At 44.5% G+C, this 23,987-nt stretch overlaps 1 protein-coding gene across 4 annotated transcripts in view; it reads right to left on the minus strand.

Moving 5' to 3' along the window:
• KCTD15 (potassium channel tetramerization domain containing 15) overlaps positions 1-23,987 on the minus strand; it is a 230,773-nt gene that overhangs the window by 32,373 nt on the left and 174,413 nt on the right. The window contains exons 1-2 of one of the 4 annotated variants that reach the window (XM_076349147.1): positions 14,152-14,188; positions 8,171-8,346 (exon numbers count right to left, since the gene is read on the minus strand). In XM_076349147.1, the coding sequence (XP_076205262.1) occupies positions 8,171-8,334 (164 nt within the window). In that variant the 5' untranslated portion in view covers positions 8,335-8,346; positions 14,152-14,188. Of the gene's footprint in view, positions 1-8,170; positions 8,347-9,773; positions 9,813-13,638; positions 13,707-14,151; positions 14,189-23,987 lie in introns of those variants that run through there. The other 3 variants (XM_076349146.1, XM_076349145.1, XM_076349148.1) reach the window with 3 other exon arrangements.

The following is a 23,987-nucleotide window of genomic DNA, read 5'->3' on the forward strand; positions in this document are numbered from 1 at the left end:
TCCTCGGAGGCCGTAAGTGATATCCCTCCTGACCACTGCCAGGCTGCACGAGCTGCACAGAGAAGCCTGTTCTTCCTTTTGACTAGCTGAGCCAAATAAGATAGTGTCTGGATAGGAATGTGCAATTTTCTCAAATTCAGGTTTTCTGAGCAGCCTATGCCAGGCATAGCAACACAGCCATAATTTTATTTCTTTAAGTCAGACAAGTATGATTTGCTATCTTCTCTTCTCCATGACTAGCTTGGTCTGCCCCTTCCTAGATGCTGTAATACCCATTTATGCCTAGAACTCCATACAACCCAGGCTGTAAATGTATACAGAGAAACAGTAATTTCCAAAAAAGCGTTCATCAGAGACTAGCTAGGCAATATTTTCTTGTACATTTCATCAAATATTCTAAGTAAACACACAAATAATTCATTCATCAACAGGGCCCAATAGCAGCACCCAATTACAGTAAGATTTGTACTCCCAAAGGGTGAACTGCTTTCCTCTCCAGAGCCTGTGGGCAGTCCCCAGGCAGCGGCTGTGCTGGGCAATGCAGCGGTTATCAAGTCCAGTAAAGAGTAAACACCTTTATCACAGCAAACAGCTCAGCTCTGTTTTGCCTCCCTACATGCCAGTTAGTATGAGACCCTGGAGAGGTGGACACAGACAGGTCTGAAGAATCTGTTTCCATATAAATTCCTTCCCTCCTGCCTCCCCAAGTCACTGGAGTGAGGGGTTAGGGCAGTTATTCTGCTTTACCACCAAAGCTACTGTTCCAGCTGTGCAGCAGCAGCCCTGGGTAACGCGGGGAAACCTGCTATCATGGTGTACATCAATGGGCTCTGCCAGACCCTGAATCCAGGATTTTTTCCCATTAGTGAAAGCTAGAGACAGGTTATCTAACATCATCATTCCCAGCTGTAATTAAATCCCTGTTACAGATTATTTTTATTTTCCATAGAGGCCAAGCCATGTGCCCCTCCTCTGGCACAGGTCATGCACTGGTGGTCAAAGACCCGGGACTGGTGCAACTCCTGCTGTAGGTGCTCCAGCCAGTCTGTCTGCAAGACAAAACGGTTCCTCACCTGCACCCACTGCGCTCTACCCTACATGTTGCCCGGGAGCTGTGCTGGATGTGTCCTAGCAGCAACGCGAATCTGCCCATAGGAACTACTGCTTCACACCTTTCCCAGAGCTTACCGAAGTGCTACATGGCCTTGTGTGACCTCAGCCACGCAGCACCCGTACAAAACAGCAATACTTGGCTTTGCAGATAGGGAAAGACTGGTTCATTTTATGCTATCTGATTCAGTAACCTGGGAATAAGAGTTCTTTCACTTGCTCCAGCTCCAACTCCGGTAAGTGCAACACCCACAGGCTCGTATGCAGGCTGGGGGGAGAATGAGGATGGGAAGGGGAAAGGCCCTTTTTTTAAGGATTTTTTTCCTTATGTGTTCTGCTGGTCAAAATTCCCTTGGAAACCAAGGAGAGATTTGCCCAGTCAACAACCAAATAAGAAAAACTCACAAGATTTATCTCTAAATTGCAGGTGCACGAAATGAAACCAAAAATGATTTTTATCTCCATGAAAATTCTTATGTTAATTCAGAAAAAGCACTGAATATAACCAAAACCTCTGGTTTTCTGCTCTTTTACTTGTTCTCATCTGCAGCATACACCTGATCGCCTTGAACAATGGCAGAGCCCTGGGGAGCCCTGGCAGGCTCACCCCTCTCTGCAGAGCTGCCATGCTGGTGTGCAGTGTCGTTATGTGTGCGCAGTGCTCATGCACCCTGCCCATAACCTGCATCTCTGAGCATTTGTAATGTGCAGGAAAAACACTTGCTCCTGCCTCTTCAGGTGTTGTGCTTTAAAGTCTGTGTACAGTTTAAGTTCATAATACCTATTAAAATTAATGAGCTTTGCGCTGCAGCTCACACGCAGGTGCATTTTGTAGCGCTTTGCCTGAATGTGGGCTGCTGGCTCCGACCCAGAAACTCTTTGCCTTTTGGGCAACAGTTCATAGCCCCAGAGTGTCAGAGCCTGGTGTCACCCCACAGACAGGGCACTCAACAACTGACCTCAGTGGGAAGAGTCATACCTTACAAAGGGTGAAATGTGCCATGGCAGCACGCTTGGCTACATCCTTCACTGTGCTTAAAAGAGTCATTTAGCAGGTGTGCAGGGATGAGAAAGGGATTGAAGGCACCATACAGATGTGGTGTGGATGAGCAGCATGGAACGGCAGTGGTGTGGAGAGGTTTGAGAGACACCGAAGTCAGGATGGACACTACTGATGCCACAGTGGTGCAGGACTGCTGTGGCACGGGGCTGGCAGGAGGCTGTGCTGGCTCAGGAGAGCTGACACTGCTTCTGCTCCAGACCAGGATCCTGCCCTTGAATGTGCTGTGCTTTCGCAGCCACCACCACCAACCTCTGGTTATGAACAAATCTCGTCTTCACTCCACTTAACCTGTCCGGAGTACAGGCTTTGTTTAAGGACTGATTTACACCCTAACTCCCAGCATGGGGGTAAGCGACAAAATTTGCTAATTGGATGTTGTTTTCATGCAATAACATCAATAATACACAGATTTGATGGAAAATTAGCACGTAAGTTATTATAAGAGTGACACTGGATTGATCCTACATGCGCAAGGTATGTTAGATGTTCTCAGGTATGCTAAGCCTGGAGAATTATATATCCTAAACATATCCGAACTAAGAATTTCCCTGCTCCCTCCCAAGAAATGCAGAGCAGGACCCAGTACAGAGCCCTTAGTGTAAAGGATGATGTGGAAAATCTGTCTTGTAGATCTCAGTAGCAGGTGTGTTTGAGCTTATGAAATCACTGTATCTGGCTATATGGTGTCAGCAATCATGTTCTGTCAGGGACAATAGAGGGGTCCTAAAATTTGGAGAAGAGCGTTCCCCTGAACTCAGTCCAGCCTGGCGTGACTGCAGAAAAGGGTGGAGAAGCGGAAGATCTCAGGTGTCAGTGCTGAGCTCCAGCAACCAGAGGTGGAGGTGCTGGAGGAAAAGGTTAAATTAAAAAATTAAAACCCACAGATATCTGCAGAGTAGCTAGAATCAGAAGGTCATGCTTGATAGGAGAGCTTGTGTGAGGACAGGTCTATACAAGAATGACAGTTTGTTTTGACAAGAAACGTTCAGAGAAGACACGTGCTTTTGGGGACTCCTTTGTAAATCACAAAAAAAGTCCATGGGTTCAGAGGAAAGTGAGGCAGGGATATGCCTGGAAAACTCTTACTATGTCTTGTAACAGCTAAGGTCACATCATTTTGACTGTTTCTGAAACAGTTAATAAAGCCTGTGCTGGTTTTCTTTGGAGGACAGAGCCTCCGGAGAAAGGAGTGGTAAAGCCCAGGTGCCCCAAGAGCTGAGATCAGCACGTGCACTATGTTAGCACTGGCTCAGCATGCCTTGGGCCGGGGGGCAAAAAACCTCCATTTTCCTGAAGAGGAAAGGCTGGGAGCAGAGAGGTCCCAAACATGGTGTGCTACAAACTGTCAGGGGGAGGATCCCTGGGGTCTGTGCACCCACACCATTCCCACCTAGACATCGCTGCTTTAATTAACATTATTCCTGCTCGCTTTTGTCACATGACTAATGCCACCGAAAGCATGAGCTTTTATAAATACATTTCAAACAAAAGAACATACCTATCTTTAACAGAGGGTTATACAACAAATACTAATTAACCAAGAATATAAGGTAAATATATTTGCTTTTTATAGCACAACAACTCTCAAAGAGCTCACAGCAAGTCTCTCTCAATAGAGTTAAAAACGCTATTCAGGGCTGCGAAAAGGACGGGCTTCTTATAAAAAATCTTCTGCTTTCTAACAGAAATTCAAAGCAATATCAAAATTTCCAATGAAATCGAGAAGCTGGGGCTTGCTGTAGTATACAGGGATTTGGAACTTCTCTTCCACTTGAAGTCAATGAGATGTCTGCCACTGAGTTCAGTGGGAGTAAGACTGGAGGATCTAGCAGTGTCTTTGGGTATTCCTGACTGCATGTTAGGAGCTTGGACTTTTAGTGTGGGTAATGTAAGAATTGTCTCACTCCCTTGGATAAATACAATTTGCAACCCACTTTATAGATGTGCTAGAGCTTTTGCAGCCTTTACAATCTGTCATATAAATCCATATTCAAGTGTCAATGTGTGAAGGGGCTGCTTTAGAGGTCCTCTAGGTGAAAACATGAATGAAACTTCTAGAGGAAATGCTCTCAAAGATGAATAATTTGCCTATTTAACCAGTTACTTTAGAAATAAGATGTTGATGGTAAAAGTCACTAGACTGAATTCAACAGGGTTTTTTTCTTTCTACCTGTAACTCACAACTACCAGAGTTGGGAGTTTTGGTGGGAGAACTTGCTGAAAATAAACTACTGAAATTGAGCCTCAGATCCAGGTAAGACAACATCAGCCTCCTTGTACCTCCAAAGCTTGTTAACTTTAATGGCAATTTTGGGTATGCACAGAAAGCAGCCTCAAGTAGCTATAGGAAGAGGGATTAATAATATTATTTCTGAGATAATTTCTGTGACCACCATCATTATGCTGTTGTTGATCACAACTTCTATGTTTCTCATTTTCCTTGCCTTTCACCCTCTGAAAGGCCAGCTTGCTTTCTTGCATGGTGTTTCATTCAAAAAGCCAGCTGGAAAGGTGTGTAAGAGTAGTACATAAGGGGAGTGTGAGTGGTTTAGAAACCATCTTTGACAGTGGCTGTTGAACCCTCTTCTCCTTTGTCACACCAGTTGTGTGCTGCTCAAGTTTTCTCCTTTTTAGATGAGAGAATTTATGAAGCCCATAAAAATTTACTGGAAAGAAGGCATCTACCCCCTTTAATGCCTAATCTGGCACCCTTTACTTATGCAAATTTAATCAATGGACAAATGCTCTTCTCACAGCAGCTGCACTAATACAAACAACATCAAAGACTCAAAGTTGCTCTGAAACAACTCTGGGATCACTGAAATACAAGATTTGGCCTTCGACTTCGCATCACCAGCCATTCACTCACATGAGTAAAACTTCCAGAATCGGGTCCTTTCTCTCCCCGAGTTAGAGCCAACCACGTAACTTGGGAACAGCCAAGCAGAGCCAGCTGAGTGGGCTGAGCACAGTCAATCCTAACAAATTACAGTAAGAAATGTATCACGCTGCCTGCTGTCAGGTGTAATTTATATCATACCAGAGGGGTGACTGGAGAGCAGGTATAGGCAGGAACTGGTCATACCTATACTTGCTCCTGCTGGGCCTGATCTGGCAAGCTGCTGGGAGCTCTTCCCTCCCACTGAAGTTAACATGAACCGAGTTTGTTCAGGATCTAACAGGATTGGGCCTCCTCAAAATACTATGGAAGGATAAACACGATTTGATGATTTATTTTTTTCTGTTTTCCAATAGCGTGAGATGTCTCTCTGTATGCATACCCTGACTGTATTTATACACGTGCTCACAATCTATATGTGTCCTTATACATACATGTACAGTATATACTACAAGCTAAAAGCCTACTTAGGATTTTGGAACACAGAGAAAGAAATAAGAGATCGTAACACAAATAAAGAGGAAGTTTATTCCCACAGCTTTCAATTTTAGTGAGTGCAAACTATTTTATGTGACTGGAGCTAAGATTTAGCAAAGCATTTCAGCATATGCTTCCATCTTTTGCTGAAATACAGTCTACAAATTTGTTTAATTTCTTAGATATGAAGCTTTTAAACTCACACTCAAACCAAGAGTTTAATATGCTGTCCGAAATAATCCAGAAAGCTCTGCATGTGAATGAGTATGGCCATGCCTCTGTATGTGGCCATGCATGTTATCTCTGAGCATAAGCTAACAGTGCTCTGGCATTATTTCCAGATGTCTTGCTCAGAAAAGCTATCTCCTTCCTCCTGCACCTGTGAGAGACCTGGGATTCCTCTCCCAGCCAGACCACTGTGAAGACAGCCTGTGCCTTACAGAAGATACACACCAGGGCAGCGAAGCACCATCAGGAGCTCCAACCATACCCACTGAAATAACTGCAAGTACTTTGCCTGAACCAGGAATGAGAGCAGGCCAGACTCAATGGGGTGTATCCAACCAAGTCTACTATGCAGCACTGCAGAAAAACAAATAAAAATATTTTAAAATAATGAAAAAATAATAAATTAAGGTGTACCCTTCATCCAGCTTCATAATATATGTAGCAATATGTCCCACTTGGGATGCTGGTGAAGGGTTATCTTTTGCTATAAAAATTTATGTGATTTACAGATCTCATCCTGTAAGCTCTTACTCCAGTGAGAGCTGGAGTCTGAGCAGCTGAAAAAGCATTCAAGCCTTATGAGATAACACAGCAATACAAACGAAAGACAGTATACAGCAAAACATCAGGCAGCACGTGAGCTCTGGTCAGCCACAGTTTTGTACTTCCAGTTTAAACAAAGTACAAAATCTGAAGAAATACACTTTTGTTATTTATCAAACAGGAAAAAAAAAGGTTTTCGATCAGTACTCTATTCTCTTTAAATAAAATCTGTGAATTTATGTATATTCTCCCAAAGCTTCCATAACTGAAGCTTTTATTAAGTAAGTCTGATATGGGACATATTTTAAAAATAGTGTCAGCAGTGATATTTTAAAATGTGGAAACAGACGTGCTACTCTATTACAACTGCTGAATCTTCGCTGTATTTTTTTCATACTACGAAGCATTTGTCTGCTTCTCTGTTATAAATCTCTCCCCACTGAACAGATTTCTTCTCTATGATTAAAGTAGTACCACTCAGACATCATTAAACAGACACTATCCAGAAAGAAAAATCATATTGTTTTGGCCTGACCATAAACTATAGGTATTTTAATAATTGTTTCTTTTCCATAGAGAATTTTAGCAGCTCCCTTTCCTTGGAATGAAATCACAGCCACATGCTTTATGACATCAGAGGCGTTTCAAGGTGTCTCCATAAATGCCATTTATTGCTCGGGAACCTGCCAAATCTGTGCAAAAATCTCTAGTTCTTTTAAAGGAAAAATCTTCAAATGAAACTAGAGCTTTACAATGGTTGTCATACCAAAAAAATAAATCTATCCCTTATGGAAATACTGGTCACGCAGGTAGCAAAACCTCTGGCAACAAAACCTGCTGACCTGGGCTCTGGTTTGCTTTTGAGTCAATAGTGCCTCCTTTAACCAGTCCGCTGGGCACCCTGACACTGCACATCCGCACCTTCTCTTGGTTACATATGAGGCACCCTTCTGAAAAATAAGCACTCTGAATGACAAAAAGCTGAATTGGTTTAGTGATCATAACTGTAAATCAAAATCAGGTATGTCTTAACATACTGCTCCAACGAATGTGCTTTAACCCTTAACACAGCGGTCCCTTCCACACTACCATCGTAGGCCTGATGCTGCCCAGGATTCCCCATCCTTCACGGTGCCCAGTATCCTGCTGGACTGGGAGCCAGGCAAATCATAAAGAGGCTCTATGTCACATACACAAATATACTCTCATGCCACATCTATTCATAATCTGGCATATCTGGAGTCTACTCTGAGATAATACTGGCCAGATCTAAATAAATCTTGCCAGACATGTCACCAACCTGTCCAGCACAAACCAGCTACCTTTAAGCATGCAAAGATTCAATCCAGTCTGCAGCTGCAAGCAGACAGAGCAGGTCAGCTGGCCACTGCCCAAAAGAAATGACTGCTGACACTGAGGCACGCAGCTACCACTGAGGTTAGGATTTTGGCTGGCCAACAGAAGCATCCATGAGTCCCAGCGTAACAGAGCTGTTCTGTTTTCTTAAGGAAGAAAAAAAGGATTTTTTTTCCCTAAATCTGAAAGAAGTTGCTTGGTACAGTTGGAAATAATCCAGGGCAGCACACCAACAGGTGCTTCAAACTTCGGCAGAGTGCAGAAGACGTTGAGAGAGAAAATTAATAGACTCTCTAAATAATACATAAATTTTACAGGCTTTTTTTTCTGTAGAACCCCAGTGAAGTTACTGTATAAATCGGAAACTGAATTATTCATAACTGGTGAATATATAATAAATTGTATTTCGCATTGAAATATTCCTCACAGGTACATGCCTCTTTCCATGCAATGAACAGAAATGGGCAGCGAGCCTGAAAACACCAAGGTCTTACCTGGAGTCTGGGTACTTTGTCAAGGTAGCCAGGCTGCTGGTGTACATGTGTCCTCCTACATCGATGTGCACGGGAGCGTTCGACTTGGTGAGTTGAGCTGGGAGAGGAATTCCTTGAGCAGCCAGAGGAGAAACCGGGGACCGTGTTAGAGACAGACGGGACATGCTTCTTCCCTCCTGCAAAGGGAAGGCAAAAAAGAACAGTTTCTCTTAAATGTAGCAGTGTGTTACCTTTCTTTCCAGTGTGATCACAGATCTAATCAGATCATTTTTGCATCTGCCTGATCACATATTCAGCTAACAAATTATTGCCACCACTGTAATTAAGTGTATTTGCATCATTTTCTTCAAAGTACCAGAGGGAAAGAGAAAGATGCTTATTAGCAATAAGAAATCAAGAAAAAAAAATTTCAAGGTGTCAGCCTCAAGGGGCATAAAACAAACTGCAAAATTCTAATTAAAGGTCGTGGGCTTATGTGTTAGATGTGAAATATCCCCTGACAAACGAATAACCAATTTGTGAATTGGGATTCAGGGGTTTTTGCAAGTTTGTCTCAGTAACGAGACACCTCTAAATTAGTGACTTCCTCAGTACCTAAGGCATATAGTTTATACATGCAGTAAATTTCACATCAAACTAAGATCAATTTTCTGGTTTATTTTCAATAATTGTGAAAGAAATGGATAATTTTCAGTTAAGCCTTAATATTAGACATAAAGAACTAATAAGCTTTCAAACTGAAAGCAATGAAAAGCTTTCACTGGAAGCACTGAAAACAGGAAGATACATAAACTGACCCATGCTTTCATGACAAGACGCCTTAGAAATTACTGTACAATCTGGCATGTGAAATTACAAATTCAACAATCCACCTAATGTTTACTGCCCTAAAAATATTTGAAAATTAGTGAAATCTCTGAACTGAGTTCAAAAATCTTCAGCTGACGTACAAAGCAAAAAATACTGAAACGTCTTAAAAACGAACAGGACAACCATAGCAAAAGAAAATTTCTCAATTCTCTTCTGTAAGAAAAGCACAGCTTATTCTGTATGACACGTGTCTCAAAGCTGATTTCAGTTAAATCGGTATAGATGGCATACATGTCAAATGGAAAAAACCCCTTTTATAAAAGTTTAAGAAAATGTCCATCCATTCTCCCCTTTTTGGGTAAAGCAACATATGCAAAACATTATAGTTGAAGACATTTCTGAATATAATCTAATTTTCTTGGTATTTTGTTCTGCAAGCATGCTACCAAGCATCCAGGCTCTTCCTTACATCTGACAAGCACTTTACATGCAGCATTGCAAAGTGAATTCCCATTTCTCCCACATTACTTTGACAATGTTTCTTAGAAATCTAAAGCTGGTCTCGCCTTTCTCTTAGCAGCATTTTGCACAAGATGCCTGGCTACGCCACTCGATGAACATACAATTAGCAACATTCTTTGTAAAAAAAAATTCTGAGCTATATAGAAAGGGATTGAAAAATCTTAATACATCTGGACAGCTTTACAAAGTCATCACAACATCTCCATTTACTGTATTTCATCTTGGTTAGGTCCTAAGAATTTCCTGCATCTACAGCACAGAAATACATCACCCCATTATGAATCCACATCCTTTTCTCTTCGGAGGCTGGACAGACATCTGCACTGAACACGAAGCAAATACCAACTCTGTTCTAGGACTTCTGTGTCAGCCGATGCAAAATTGGGCATTAACATTTTTACTACAGCACCACCTTCAAGGAAAGTGATTGAATCCTTTCACGACTGAAGACGTTGCTTTCTTGTTTCCCACAAGAGCCTGCTGTGGGCAATCTTCAGTAAATATGTCATATAGCATAAATAAAATAACTAATTTTTAAAAACAACTTAATATGTTAAGTACCTACAGTATTTTAGCGACATGTTTACTAATCTGTGGGTGGCTCATCTGTCTGCCAACACAAAGTTTTTTTTTCCCTTACCAAAGAGCACTGTAAACTCCTTCACTTAAATGAAAGGGTCAGAAGATCCAGGCTGAATGTCAACCCTGTCTTTGTTCAGACCCCAACTATTATCACTCGTGATAAAGGTACAGACCTTGCACAGTACAGAGCTGCCTTAGAAATAAATCTCACGCAGTTTCACAAAACAAGTGCCTAATTAGGGCTCATCTGCACCCCTTGTTACAATTTCCAAATGAAATCAAAGGACTTCCAATCCTCTGTAAACGCGTCTTACATTTAACCATTTCTCTTGAAATATAGACTTCAATTTTAAAATATGCACAGATAGACTAAAGATCAAGTGATCTGAATCTATTTGTGCATATTTAAACACTGCTGCTATCTTAGGATTTTGTTTAATGTTAGTATACCAGTAAATTCCTTGATCTGTAAAGAGTCTGAGATTCTCAGTGAGGCCATACTCACACAGTAGATATTTAATTTATACTATTCACTGGAGGGACCTTTTGAACAATCCTCTGCTTTTGGCATCTCTCAGCTAGAGCATGTGTTGAAAAAACACTTAATTATAGAAAATCACTGGAAAGCTAAAATAGTTCTCAAACTTTCATGGCTTTTCATACTTATTGAGGGTGCCACTGGCTTTTTGGGGGAGGGGAGGAGAAGGGGAACTAAAACACAGGCTTTTCCCCTGGCTGGAGAGGAATCGAATTAAAAAAATGAATCCTACGTTTTTATTAAAGTTGTGGAATTCACTCATTTTCATATGAGCAAATTATCAAGGGCGTAATTGTTAAGCACTACATAAAGGGCACTGAAAACACTCCTATTGCTCCAAAAAAATAAATACCCCCTATTTCTTAAGGTACCATAACCCTATTTCTAATGACTCCTTCCTCTTCTTAATGTAAAACGCAGCTAAAAATCATCACAGAGTAATGCACTTATTTTATCCACAAAGCAAAATCCTAAATGTATTTATCCAGTGTAAGTCTTTATGCACATATTTTCTAATACTGATGTGAAAATTAAAACCTTAAGGGTGAATATCACAGAAACACTAACAAACTTCATTTATTAAACCACGTAAAATAATCCTTGCTCTTTAGTTGCCTACAACAGGATACAGCATCCCAACTAGTGGCACAGGCAATAACCCTGCTCTAATAAGTAACACAGGAACCTGCTGAAGGCAAAATCAATAGAGCCTGATTCCCAAATTATCTGAATATTTAGTTTTTCAAACATTACACACCAAGATCTTTCAGAGCCAGCTTATCTTTTTCTGTCTTTCTAAGCTAACTGTGTAAGTACTGCTTGTAAAAACTATTTGCCCATGCAAAGTGAAATAATCACAATGCCATGCTCATTTACACACAAAATGATTTTGTGTCCCATTGTGCTCACAGTTGTTCAGCTCTCTAGGGGTGATTAAACTAGCTATGCTGCTACAGCTTGAGATGATTTCACTGAATCGTTTCTCCATGAAGTTGCTTCTTTGCTAAGCTGTTATTTTAACCATAAAAGGTAAACAGAAGGCAGTTGTAAGAGCTCCATTCAGCTCCGTGCCCAGGGCTATAACCCTAGGGCAGAGAATGCTGAAAGACTGCAGAATTTTCCAGGGTGTTGCCTTTCTTGCTCTAAAGCCTTCAGGAATACTGTTCATTTAATACACACTCTAGATGATACATTTCAGATCCTACTAAAAGAAAGACTTCAAAAGTCTAAGAACTTTTGGGCGGATGAAGCTTTCCCACCTCTGCACATAGCTCGGGGCCATGGTAACCAATACTGCTGTTGATGTTGGGAAAATACAGTAGAAATAAACTGCACAGAGCAGAGCAGACAGATAGGGACAAGGGAGGTGAAAGGTTGCAGGAAAGAAACAGGCAGCAGGCTGGAAGGGATAACGAGAAAAAAGGGGAAAGAATGAAAAAGGAGGCGGCTCTGAAGGAGGGACAAAGTTAAATCAAGGAGCAGGCACTTAAAAGACTACAGATGGGAAGCAAGACTAATTAAGGATGTAAAAGCGCTTTGTTTCTAAAGTTTATTGTTGCCAGGATAAAAATTAATTGAAACTAATGCTGTTATTCACTCGTGCAGTTTAATTCCTTCATGCACATTTAAGACGTGAAATGAAAACGGCAGGTTTAAGGACCTGCCATGAAGCAGCTCTCTCTCCCGGGGAGCCGGGGCAAGAGCAGGTCGGGCCCGCAGCCCGGCCGAGCGGGGTCCAGCCGGCTGCAGGACCCCCGCCTCGGCTGTAGCCAGAGGAGCACCCGCAGCTGCTCCCCGGCTGGTCCCTTGATTGGATTCTCGGGGAAGCTGCTCTCCCACCCCAGAGACCTTTATTTCTTTACTAGCTGATCCACGAGAGCGCTAGGGGTAAAATCACCCACGGCAGCCCCCCGAGCGCCCCGTCCCCAGCACTCTGGGGCAATAACCGGCTGCAGAAGTTACCCTGGCGCTCCCGTGACTTCATGGCAACGTCTGCATTTCCCCCGCCTGCGTTTAGCGCAGCCAGAGGGACACAACTACAGACTTGGCAATTACCTTTGTCTCTATAAACAGGGACGGCGACCGCTCGGGTCTGCCTCCAGAGCCACTGGGAGACAACTGCTTACGCCGTGAACCAAGCCTAAAGACAAAGCACAGAGGGGGGGACTGCAAACCTCGGGCCCGATGGCTCCAAAATTAAAAGTCCATAAACATTTGCACACACCTCCACGCTGCTTCACTGAACACTCGACGGAGTGACAGAGGAGACCGTGCCCAAAACTTTTACAGGGGAGGGGGGGAACTCCCTCTGGAGCTCTGGTTACCGGGGAAAAAAAAAAAGGAAGAAAAAAAAGCAAAGGCTTTCTCCTTCCCCCCCCCCCCCTCCCCGCAACCCGCCTATCTCTGGCAGTCTCCAGTCTATTTAGTGCAAGTTTCACGTCACCCAAATGTCTTTCCCTACTGATGGTCAGGGAAATCACCAGCAAGCAACGCACCCGGTCACTCAACTTCTGCCTTTTTCTTTTGAACACGCTGTATGCCCAAAGGTAAAATTCTACCAAAAAAAAAAAAAAATCACAACATGGCGTCCTTTACTTATTCCCACATAACAAGAAAGGAGATGTCTTAGATGAATGCAAGAAAAAAAAAAAGCGCCAACCCCGAATCCCCGATCCTGTACATTTTCCGTGCAGCCAATGGTGGTGAGCATTAGCCAGGCTAATGTATTAATTTTGCAGAAGTGTGCCACATCGCATGCAGGAACAGAAATGCAAACTATAGCCTAGAGTGGTTTGAAGTCTACCCCAAACCAAGCCTTCCACTCTCACTGGCGCCAGAGTTTCATTCACAGCCCGCCCGTGTTTTCCATACGCGGCGCTCCCCATTGTCGCCCGCCTTCCCTTTGTGCCGAGCCGCCCCGCCGCCAGCCCCCGCGCCCCGGCCCGCGCACCCCCGCGCCGCGCCGCGGCACCCCGCCCGCCCGACCCCCGCGGCGTGGCCGCGGCTCCGCGTGTACCATGCGAGAGCGCGGAGCGAGCCGCGCTGCCTCCGCCGCGCTGGGGCTTGGCCGTCTTCAGAGCCGGGGCCGGGGCGGCAGCGGGAGCGCGGGCACCCCGGGCCGCGGGGCTCCGCCGGCGCTGCCCATGCTGGAGCGGAGCAAAACAAAACATACACACACACGCGCACGCACACACACACACGCACACACAGCGCTAGCAAAGCGGGGCGGCTGCAAACGGGTCCTGTAGCTTTAAAAAAACACCCCTCCGCCGCTTCTCCTCCGGAGCCAAGAGCCGAGTTAGTTTGAAGAAGAGGCACTTTCCAAAAAAAAAAAAAAAAAAAAAAAAAAAAAAAAAAAAAAAAGGGGGGAGCGAGCGAGAGAAGGCGCGAGCGTGCCGCGCGGCGCGGTGCAGCGCGATGCAATGCACTGCGATGCAATGCAAAGCACGGCGCGGCGCGCACGGCGCGCTCCGGCCCCGGCCCCGGCCCGGGCAGCCGCGGGAGCCGCCGCCGCCGCCGCTTTCCTTACCTTGAGCACAGAAGAGATCTGTGAGCCCCGCTTTGGCTTTGGGCTCTGTTGGGTTTGTGTGTGGATGGGCTCAGCTTTTTGCTTTTATTACTGTCTTTGCTCCGCAGATCCTGCTGTGATTATTATTATTTTTAAAGCTTCTCTCTCTCCTCTCTCCCCGTTTTTGCTGCTTCTTTTGCTATTTATTTTGTGTGTGTGTGTGGATGTGTGTGTGTGTGTGAGGGGGGGGGGAAGCCTTTAAATGAAACTGCCGAGGCTGTTATGAGAAGAAAGGCAATAATCCCGTCTCTAAATAACAGAGGGAAGGGAGAAGAGGAGGAAAAAAAGCGAATTCTTGCTCAGGGCTTTGCAAACGCCTGCAGGGCAGAGGATTAGGCTACAATTAGCTCAGCCCTTTGCTCTCGCCCTAGCTAATTTTGCGATGAAAATTGGATATTTTTCCCTCCTTTTGGTGAAGGTCTCCAGATTTATCCCCCCCCCCCCCCGAATAAAATAAAATACAACCCTTGAAAATGAAATAAGGCTGGGAAGGCGGCCGGCGCCCCAGCCCGCGCCCCCGGCGCCGCCGCCCGCAGAGCCCCTCCGCGCGGCGCGGCGCGGTCGGGGCGGGAGCCCCGCGGAGCCCGGCCCGGCCCGGCCCGGCCCTGCCGGGGGATAACGGTTCGGTGTTGGGGAGGATCAGGCCACTGTCACGTCCTTCAACAGACTTACTGAAAAGGAGGAAAAGGGGGGGGAAGGGGGGAAAAAAGCTGATTTTAATCATTGTCATTTGGTCTGATGTAATATTTCCCCAGGCATTTTCAACTAGGCATAAATTTTCAGCTCCCAAATAAGTAACACAGGGCACGTTTCTCACATCTCTTGACTCCTCTGTTACAATTAGGGTAGCACCCACTCTGCACTTGTTGATAAACTAGATCCAAGTTCAAGAATAAATAATAAAAAAATAGCCCCGACCCCCCCTCCTCCCCCGCAGCACCCAGCGCCGCCGGGGTGCGGACGGGGGGTCTCGGAAGCGGGGGGGGGGGGGGGGCTGCAATTATTCCCATCCATCCATCCATCCTGCCTCCCCCTCCCTTTCACCCTTTGCTAATGTCTCGCATTGTAAACGCCAAATTTCCTGTAGGCCATTAAAACCAAATGACGTCTATCGACATGCATTGTGCTATTGCGGAGCGCCCTGGCAGCCCGCCCCCGGCCAAAAGCGCCATTTCAATTAGAGCGCGCGGCGCGATGGCGCGGGGCTCCGCGGGCGGCTCCGCGGGCGCGCACTGCGCCCGGCCCGCGCGCCGGGGGGGGCGGGGACGGCAGGGAACCCCCCCATCAAAAAAAAAAAAAAAACCTCCCTCAACTTTCAGCCAAAGATGCGGGCTTGCCGATGCCTGCCCGTTTTTGCAAACCCCCGCGGGGGATGCGTTCCCCGCTCCGCGCCGGTCCCCGCGAAAGAAGTTTGGCGGGGGGTGCGGGTCCGCTCCGCGCCCCAGCGCGCCCCTGCCGGCGGGCGGCCCCGCGGTGTGGCCCCGGCGCTTGGCCGCCGTCTACACCCCGCGCTCGGGGCGTGGGGGGGGGACCCGCCGTCTACCGCGCCCGCGGAGGGGCGCCGCGCGTCCCGGCGGCCGGCGAGCCGCGGCGACTCGTCGGGCTGCAGCGCCTACTAGCCGCCGAGCGCGGCCGCGCAGGGGAGTTATGCAACGCTGCGCGGCTGCCGGAAAGGTCAGGCCGCCGGCGCGCAGGAGGGAGCCGCGCTCCCCGCCCGCACCCGCGCTCCCCTCCGCGCCGCGGGGCCCGGGGCCGCCCCGCCCCGCCCCGCCAGGAAGCAGGGGAGGAAGGCAGGCAGGACCCCCTAAAATTGAGGGGGTTTTTTGTAAAGTTCTCTTCCGTGGCAGGAATAAACAGAAACTTTTCCTCTAAGGGTAGGGTTGTTTTTTTTTTTTAGTACAAACTACAGGAGAAAAGGGAAATTTTCTCATTAAAGTTACATCCCTGCAGTTAGTTCAATTACTTGATATATGCAGAAGATGTTGTAAATTTAAAGATTTAAATAGCTTACAAAGATGCCGGAGGCTCCATCAGTTAATTTCCTTAATTTATGGATTTTTAGCTGAGCTTCTGAAATGAAAAGGAGAATGAGAACTAGGTCAGCAGAGAGATTTGCATCCAGAACAGACTAAAATTTGTTTTTCTTGACCATCCCATCAGCCCAGGTGCGATCCTTCGGGGGGGTCACTGTCCCATCTCTGACCTCCGGGCTGGGACTCTCTGTTTGCCTACAAGAGTGCGGCACAAAGGGGTGGATTTTATCCTAAAATAACTTCCGAACACAAGCGTGTCCCCAGACAGCTGCTTCACCTGATCATTGGACAAGGCTGTAGCCTAAGTAGTCTAATTTCCTCAGCACTCTGGTCAACAAGTGGATACGGGGAGGACGAGCTCCACTGAGACTCGGTGACCTGTCACGCAGCCCGAGTTTGATTCAGCTTTTCTGTAGGGGTGCAGGCGGACTATTTGGGATGACTTGGCATCATAATTTTTACTTCCTCTGTGAATTACTAGCTGCTACATGAAAAATAAATACGAGAATCTCGAACAGCAATCAGAGCATTGTAAAAATAGGATGCTTCTGCACTGAGGCACAGTAAAGAGGAAAGAGAAGGTCTAGAAGTACTGCACTGAACAAAAAGTAGAAATTGTTTTCTGACTCATCCCAACACATCTGTGACAGGTACCATTTAATTGTGCTGCATGGAAATGGGATGCATGGCTAATAAAGATGTGTTTTGTTTGTTTGTTTGTTTGTAGATCAAAGCAAAGACACGGTAGCACTTGGGATGACAAAGGCATGCGCACGGTACGTAACTGGCGCGGGATTGTTTTTATGGTATCTAAGAAAAGGACAATGTACTTGAGAGCTTTGAGTTTTTTCTTGCCTGTATTAACGTTGAGGGTAATAAAGGTACGTGTTACAGCTCTATATGCACCCACTCATTTAATTCTTCTCGCTCAAGTGTGTGAATGCCTTTCTGTTGTTGTGTTTCAATATGTATGAATATATACATATGAATTAATACTTAAAAGATTGATATAAACTAAACAGTTTTAAGAAGCAACATTGCAATATGATTAGTACTGGTGTTCATGATTTAACATTTCTTTTCCCACTAGATGAAGTTTCTAAGATTTGCAAGGTACGTGTCAAGGACGGGTATATAAATGGATTTTTATTTATTCACAACTCCAAGACTAATTGCTTCTCTTTGCCTGAAGGCCAAGAGATTGGTTTTAATATGACACTTCAAAAGTATTCATAGAACTACAGAGATACTAAGTGTCATTGTTTGAGAGAAATCTCACTATGCTACTTGTGACCCTGAAAATAAAATCTTCCACTGTATTTTGAATCCTAATGTTGTTTTTCAGAGTTTCACTTAAAGCTCAACTATTAAGAAGTGTACAAAGGAAAATATTAAATAGCATGTAGTAAACAAAAAAGAAGAAATACTGTTAGAACTGAATATAACTTATTTTCTCAACAACTCTATTATCCTCCCTATAAAGCAACACAAAATTTATAACAGAAGATTCCTGAGCTCGGTTCCAGGATATTATAATTAAAAGTAGTAAGTTATAACTTATCATAGGTGTCTTAAAAGTTCTTGGCCAAATGCCCAGTGTGTGTTTATTAAGATACTAAATACTTCAAAATAAATACTTTGGATTTTTTTCTTATCAGCAGTTCTTTGTATTCAGTGCAGATGCTTAAAAATGGAATTGGACAGAACCTTTCTGTAACCTGTTTTTTTATCTAATTATTCCGTAGTTCGCTTCCTTTTTTTTTCAATAAACAGGTAAAAAAGTTATTGACACTCTTAAGACAGTGTGAAAGAGAAGCCCATAAAGAACCCCAGCTCATTTTTCTCCATTTTTTTGTGTTTTCCAAAAATAACAAATTGTGTATATTTTACAGGACAGAAAATTACTAGATTGTGAAAGGATGCAGATTTGAAGGAATATAAATTTCCTATCAAAAAGATGTTCCAAATATATTTTGAAGTGATCAGATTTGAAATTTACTGTGTGAAAGAAAGTATCACGAATTGAAAAATAACGTCGACCTCTTCTACACCGTGCTATATGAATTAGAGTAACAACAACTTCCAGTTGGTATTGTTCTTGAAGGCCCTGTATGAATTTATGCTAGTAGGCCTCATCCTGTCTTAGTCCTTACTCATTTCCTTATATGTCTTATCTTGAGGTCTGAGCCTGACTTCAGGACTTCTTATGTTACATATCTTAACCTGAGGCTTGATCCTGGCTTCCTGGCGATGATATCGATACTCCCACTGACTACAAGGAGTGCAGGAAGAAATCCACGAACTGCCTGATCCTCCTCTCTAAAACATGCCATGCTCTACTGGGCATTTTACGATAAAGCAGTAAATAAGAGAGAAAATGGATCATATCATGAAATGTTTAAAGTAGATAAATGAGAATTAGGGGTTTGTTCCTTTAAAACAAAGGAATCAATGTTTATATGTAGATTAATACTCTTCCCAGTCACAGTTAAGACACCACTGTAGTCTAGATGGACTTTTATTTGGGGAGAGAAGATTTGAATAAGAAATCGGTGCTTCAAAAGTAGTTGTTGGACTCCGGTGCACCTTCAGGCAGCAAAACCTACGTGACTTTGTTGCCTTCAGTGAGGTTTCATGGATGTGACTGCGTTTAGCCCTGTCTCCTAGACCGCAGAGGCACTAGGGAGAAACACATCTGAATGCATGGAGTAGGCAGCCGTGGATCCTGTGACTAGCACCATCGCTTCCGTCACTGAAGATGAGATAGAAGCAGAAGGTGTGGAAGGCTGATGTTACAAATGCCTTGAGCCGCCGGAAAGGTTTGTTCTTGTGAGAAACCTGAAAATATTAAGCACCTTGAAATCCCAACACTCGCTACAGTCAGTTGACATATAAGGAATAATAAAAAGGAAGAATTAAGGACATCTCCCAGTTGAAGCAAGTTTTCAAGCCTGTTGCAGTGCCAATCATTCTGGAACAGGAACTTGACCCAGGGTTTGCTAATTAAGTCAAATAATTGTCTGTCATTTGTAGGCAGATAAGGGGTTTCCTGGGAGCAGTAAGCATGACCATGTAAAGAACAAAATCTGATCATTAGGAAATCACCAAGTCTTGTCACTCTTTTCCCTTGAATGCTCTTCTATTCTTTTCAAGAAACAGCTTGCTGCTGAGCGAGTTTACAAACCATTACTTTATTGACTAAATACAGATGGACTGTTTTTAAAACTATCCATTATCCAGCGCCTAACTCATGACAACAGCGTGATACAAAGAAATAATCTACACCGGAAGGCCAAGATGAAATAGCTTGTCAGGAAATACAGTATAGGAAAGGTTTGCCTGTCTCTTCTGCTTCCAACTGTTATAAGCCAAAAATAGTTTCCAGAATTAAATTTACTTAATCAAGATGTCCCATGTTAGCGTTCAGCATGGTGTTTCTCAGCTTTATACATTGCCATTTTGTTGTGCGCTCTCACTCCTCTTCTTAAGCGGTTACAATACTGAGGAATATTTTTAACCTGTTTAAGTAACGTGCATGGCATTAGTTTTTAGCTACTTACTAAATAAAGCTTATCCATATTATGTATGTCATGGAGAGGAAAAAACATTTTTATGGCTGAGTGTAATCCATTCATTGGTTTATTAGAGACACAAAGTACTCTGAAGAATGTCACAAATCCACATGGTGCCCCTGAGAGCTTGATTTTTGCATATGGATCGCTGACTTAGCTGAACGATGTATAAAATCCTGTGTAGCTAGGCAGCTCCCAACTGAATACACTTCTAAGGGAGGTTATATGCATTGCTTCTGCCAGCAAAGGTCTGGAATATGTTAAACCGCAAAAATATCACTTAACAGAATACAGAAAATGAAGAAAAGAGCCATAATGGCCCTTTTGTATCAAATCATTTACTGGTTTTTAGGATCTTTGGGCACAGGCACATCTAGAATCATAGGTGAATTGCTTCTTATTTAAGTAGCAGCATTTCAGTGTGCTTTTTCTTTGGCAAATAACAGACTGAGGGGTCTGGATGATGCATGGCTGGGACAGAACCTGAGAGAGCAGCAGCTCAATAAAGCATCATGACAATGACATGAAAATGGAAGAAAAAGAAAACGGAGCAAATTCATCCACATATGGAGGCCCTCTGCGATTCCAGAAAGGGACAGGGTAGTCAAAGAAAGACCAGGGAAAGTCTAATGTCAGTGGCAGGGAAGGGAATATTCTCAATTGCTCCACTTTCAGATCCGCTCTAAACGACAGGCAATACAAGCTGTTGTGACCCCCAGACGACAGGCTGAGTAGATAGATAAATTCTCCTGGGAGGCAAGGGAATGACTTTTTGGCTGCTAAAACAGAACCTGAATTTAACAGCACGTGAAGATGGAATTAAGCACACTTTTATGTTGCAAAATAGCTAAATAATAGGAAAAAACACAACTGGAAGGCAGAAACTAAAAAATTAATTTGAGGTTGTGATGTTCATCTGTTGGATGAAATGAATAGAGTGAATTCGAGTTTGTGGGACTGCGACTAACTTGCAGATTGAGACACACCACAGAACAAAACTCATTACTGCTAACAGTATAAAAAGGGAGCAGTAACAGTGTTGTGGTTTAGGATTTCTGCATCCTAACCCCCCGGTGGTTATCCCTGCCCACCTGTGACGCAGGCAGGCTCAGCTGGAGCATTTCCACCACACGCCGTGGTGGGAATGTGCTCCTACCAAATGGGTGATGCATAGCAGTGCTGCTCTTCCCGGCCTGCCGGGGAGGAACGCTGAGCTGCAGCCTCGGTGCCATTGTTTTAGCACAAAGAGGACGAGAGCTCTGAACCTGGCCAGCTGAGCGAGAGCCTATCCAAATCCCGCTACGCCAGAGACCCTTGGAAAGGAGGCAGTATGTCAGACATATGGTTGAAACATGCTGTGCTCCAGCCATCCTCAGCTAGCGTATGGTCTCCCGAGTACCACTGCCAGCTGGGCTCTAATTTACACTGGGCCTGAGAATCAGGGACCTTAGCAGTCTCCCTGATGGTCTCTTCTCCTTTGCTTCAGTGATTTCAGATATGCAGATATTCGGAGCTTTTCATTTCCCCTGCCTGGCATCCTTTCAGGCAGACACAGGGGCATATACTTTTTTACTGAAACTGTGTTTGGTTGAAAAAGCAGAGACCAACATTCCATGCGAGTAAAATTTCAGAATCCTGACTCTGTAAAAATTTTAATATCCATGGTATCACCTCAGATGTTGTGCAAGTATGTGAAGTTAGTAAAACAAGCATCCCCAAAAATCTGATACAGAAACAGCATTGCCAAGTAGTAGAAATCATACTTACCTGTTCTAACCTGTATTTTTGAGGATGCATGGGCTGCGACATCATTTTTCATGGATTTGCACTCTTAACTTCTTAAGCATTGGGTTATTCCACATGTCCAGAAAGAGAAGAATGGGATGCCTTTTTTCTTGTTGGAATAAACTCCTTAAATAAGAGGCATATTTCTCATCATGAAGTATATATTGAATGGTGCACAGAGGAGAGAATAACTGAGTCTTTGTTAAACCCTTGTTTAACCTTTAGTTCAAGGTTTTGCCACCTTGTAGTCAGTCTTCAGTTTGAAAGGAACTCAAATTTGTATTTTTATATCCAGCTTTTAGTTTGCAATTAGCCTTTGAGATGTGGAACTTGTAGAAGGAATCTGTAAACAGATGAATTCAATACAACTTGAAATAAAAATTATTTGATGCCACTGGACCCAGCATAGTACCCTTCTTAAAATGGTTTGTAGCAGCAATTACATGGTTATGTTTTTTTCCATTTTTGGAACATTATACTCATTCTGCTTTATGCAAAGGACCATCGTGCACGTTTAATATTTTTGTGAATGTTATTCAGTTAAGCTTTCTGTTGTCAAGACATCCTCTGGGAAAAAAAGTGCAGGTAAATTTTCAGACGTGATAGTCTTTGGTGAATAAAGGTATTTAAAAAGTCCTAGTGTCAAACAGTGTTTCATATTAATCCCTTATCTGTGAAAGCACTGCGTTATCTGTAACATGGGAGATCAGCCTTGGCTGCTCATCTGCTTGTTCAGAAGTGGCTCTCCTTGTAGAACCTCATCTTGGAGTTAATTTTCTAGACCACCTCCTGTTCCTCACAAGATATTCCTGACTTATGACATAACCAAGGGACCTGCTGGCTACCAACTGCCTTTCCTCTGAGGAACTGGCGATTTAATAGTAAAAGAGTAAATTAACTTAACAGGTGGAAATAATCTTCAGTCAACAGGACCATAAAGGTATCCAAGGCCACATAATCCCATCTACATCACTGCGACCCTCCAGTCCCTTCCTTTTGCTGCTTTTCTGTTCAATTCTTGCGTCTTATTTCAGATGATACTGGGAATTTTTGGAGTAGCAATGCTTTTACATGGCCCAACACACTGGGAACCTGTTTCTCAGCTGGATGCCAGTGCTCACCACGATTGCTTACAAGACTCATGTCATCAGCTCTGGTGAGATGATTAAATGATAAGGGATGTGAGTAAGAATTACACTTGGGTCTGCACAAGGATCCCATATTGCTTCTGCGTTTGCTGCTTTTCGGAGTTTCACTCTTCAGTCACAGACCTGAAATTCAAATGCAGACTTTTCCCCCAGGTGGGCCAGATATTTACTTGCTTTTCACAAGCAGCTACATCCATATTCCCAGAATGGCGGGGTGTGTGTGTGCATTTTGACTGTGAAAAGGGCAGCTCTTCCAAGAGGATTAAAGGGTCTTCTTTCATGCATCTGGGGAATGATAAAGCAGGGTGGGTGTCTGCTGCAGTGGCTTCCCCAGGGTCAATGATGGGGGAGGCGGGGAAGCTCCTTTCCTCTCCTTTTTCTGGTAGGAAACTGGGCTGGCTTAGGGGAAGAAGGACTAGAGGCTACTCTTGGAGGACATCTCAGCCACAGTGTTCCTCCTTTGTCCCCTCTTTGGCCCACTACACGTATTTTGCCCTTCATTTCCCCAAAGGAAGACCCCCGTCCGCATTGTTCTCCTGCTTGGCAGCTCTGCCACGGTAGAATAGCACAGTCCCTGTCTCTCTTGTTATGCTACATGAAACTAAAAATATCAACCCCACTGGAGTTACTTCTACATTAAAGATGTAAGTGAAATAAAAAATCACTTTTGGAGCTTTTTATTTTTTATTTAAATTTTAATTAATCTTAATTTGAATTTTGAAGCAATCTGAAAAATAGTTTTAAATGAATACGTATATATATCTCGTGGTTTTTTTTTTTCCCATTTGCAGTGCTGAGAGCATAAATAATGCAGGACAAATGCTGTGGGTCCCCGTTTGTATTGCAGAAGTCGGGACTTTGTGCAGGACAGGCGGGGGGCAACCGGAGGGCTAGGTGCCCCCATGTCGGCCGTCCTGTGCAGGCGAGCTGGCCCCGGGGCAGCCGCGGGCCCCTTCTCCCCGTGGGTGCGTGGGAGAGCCCGCGGCGCCGGGCAGGGCAGGGCCGGGTGCGGCGGGTGGGGAGGCCGCGCTCGGGGGCCGGGGAAAGACGCCCGCGGCCTCCCGCGTCCCGCCGCGGCGCCTGGCTCCCGCCTCAGCCCTCCACACGGCCTTCCCGCCACCCGCCGTTGCCGTGGAAACGGGCGGCTGCTCCCGCGGGGGGGGCTGTGAGGGCTGGCAGGCAAGCAGCGCCCCAGGGGCCTGAGGGGACGGGCCTGGGGGATGGGGCCCAGCGCTTTGAGGGGGGGTCTCTGTGGGGCT

This window comes from Aptenodytes patagonicus, chromosome 11 (genome assembly GCF_965638725.1).
Source record: "Aptenodytes patagonicus chromosome 11, bAptPat1.pri.cur, whole genome shotgun sequence".
Classification (NCBI taxonomy): Eukaryota; Metazoa; Chordata; class Aves; order Sphenisciformes; family Spheniscidae; genus Aptenodytes; species Aptenodytes patagonicus.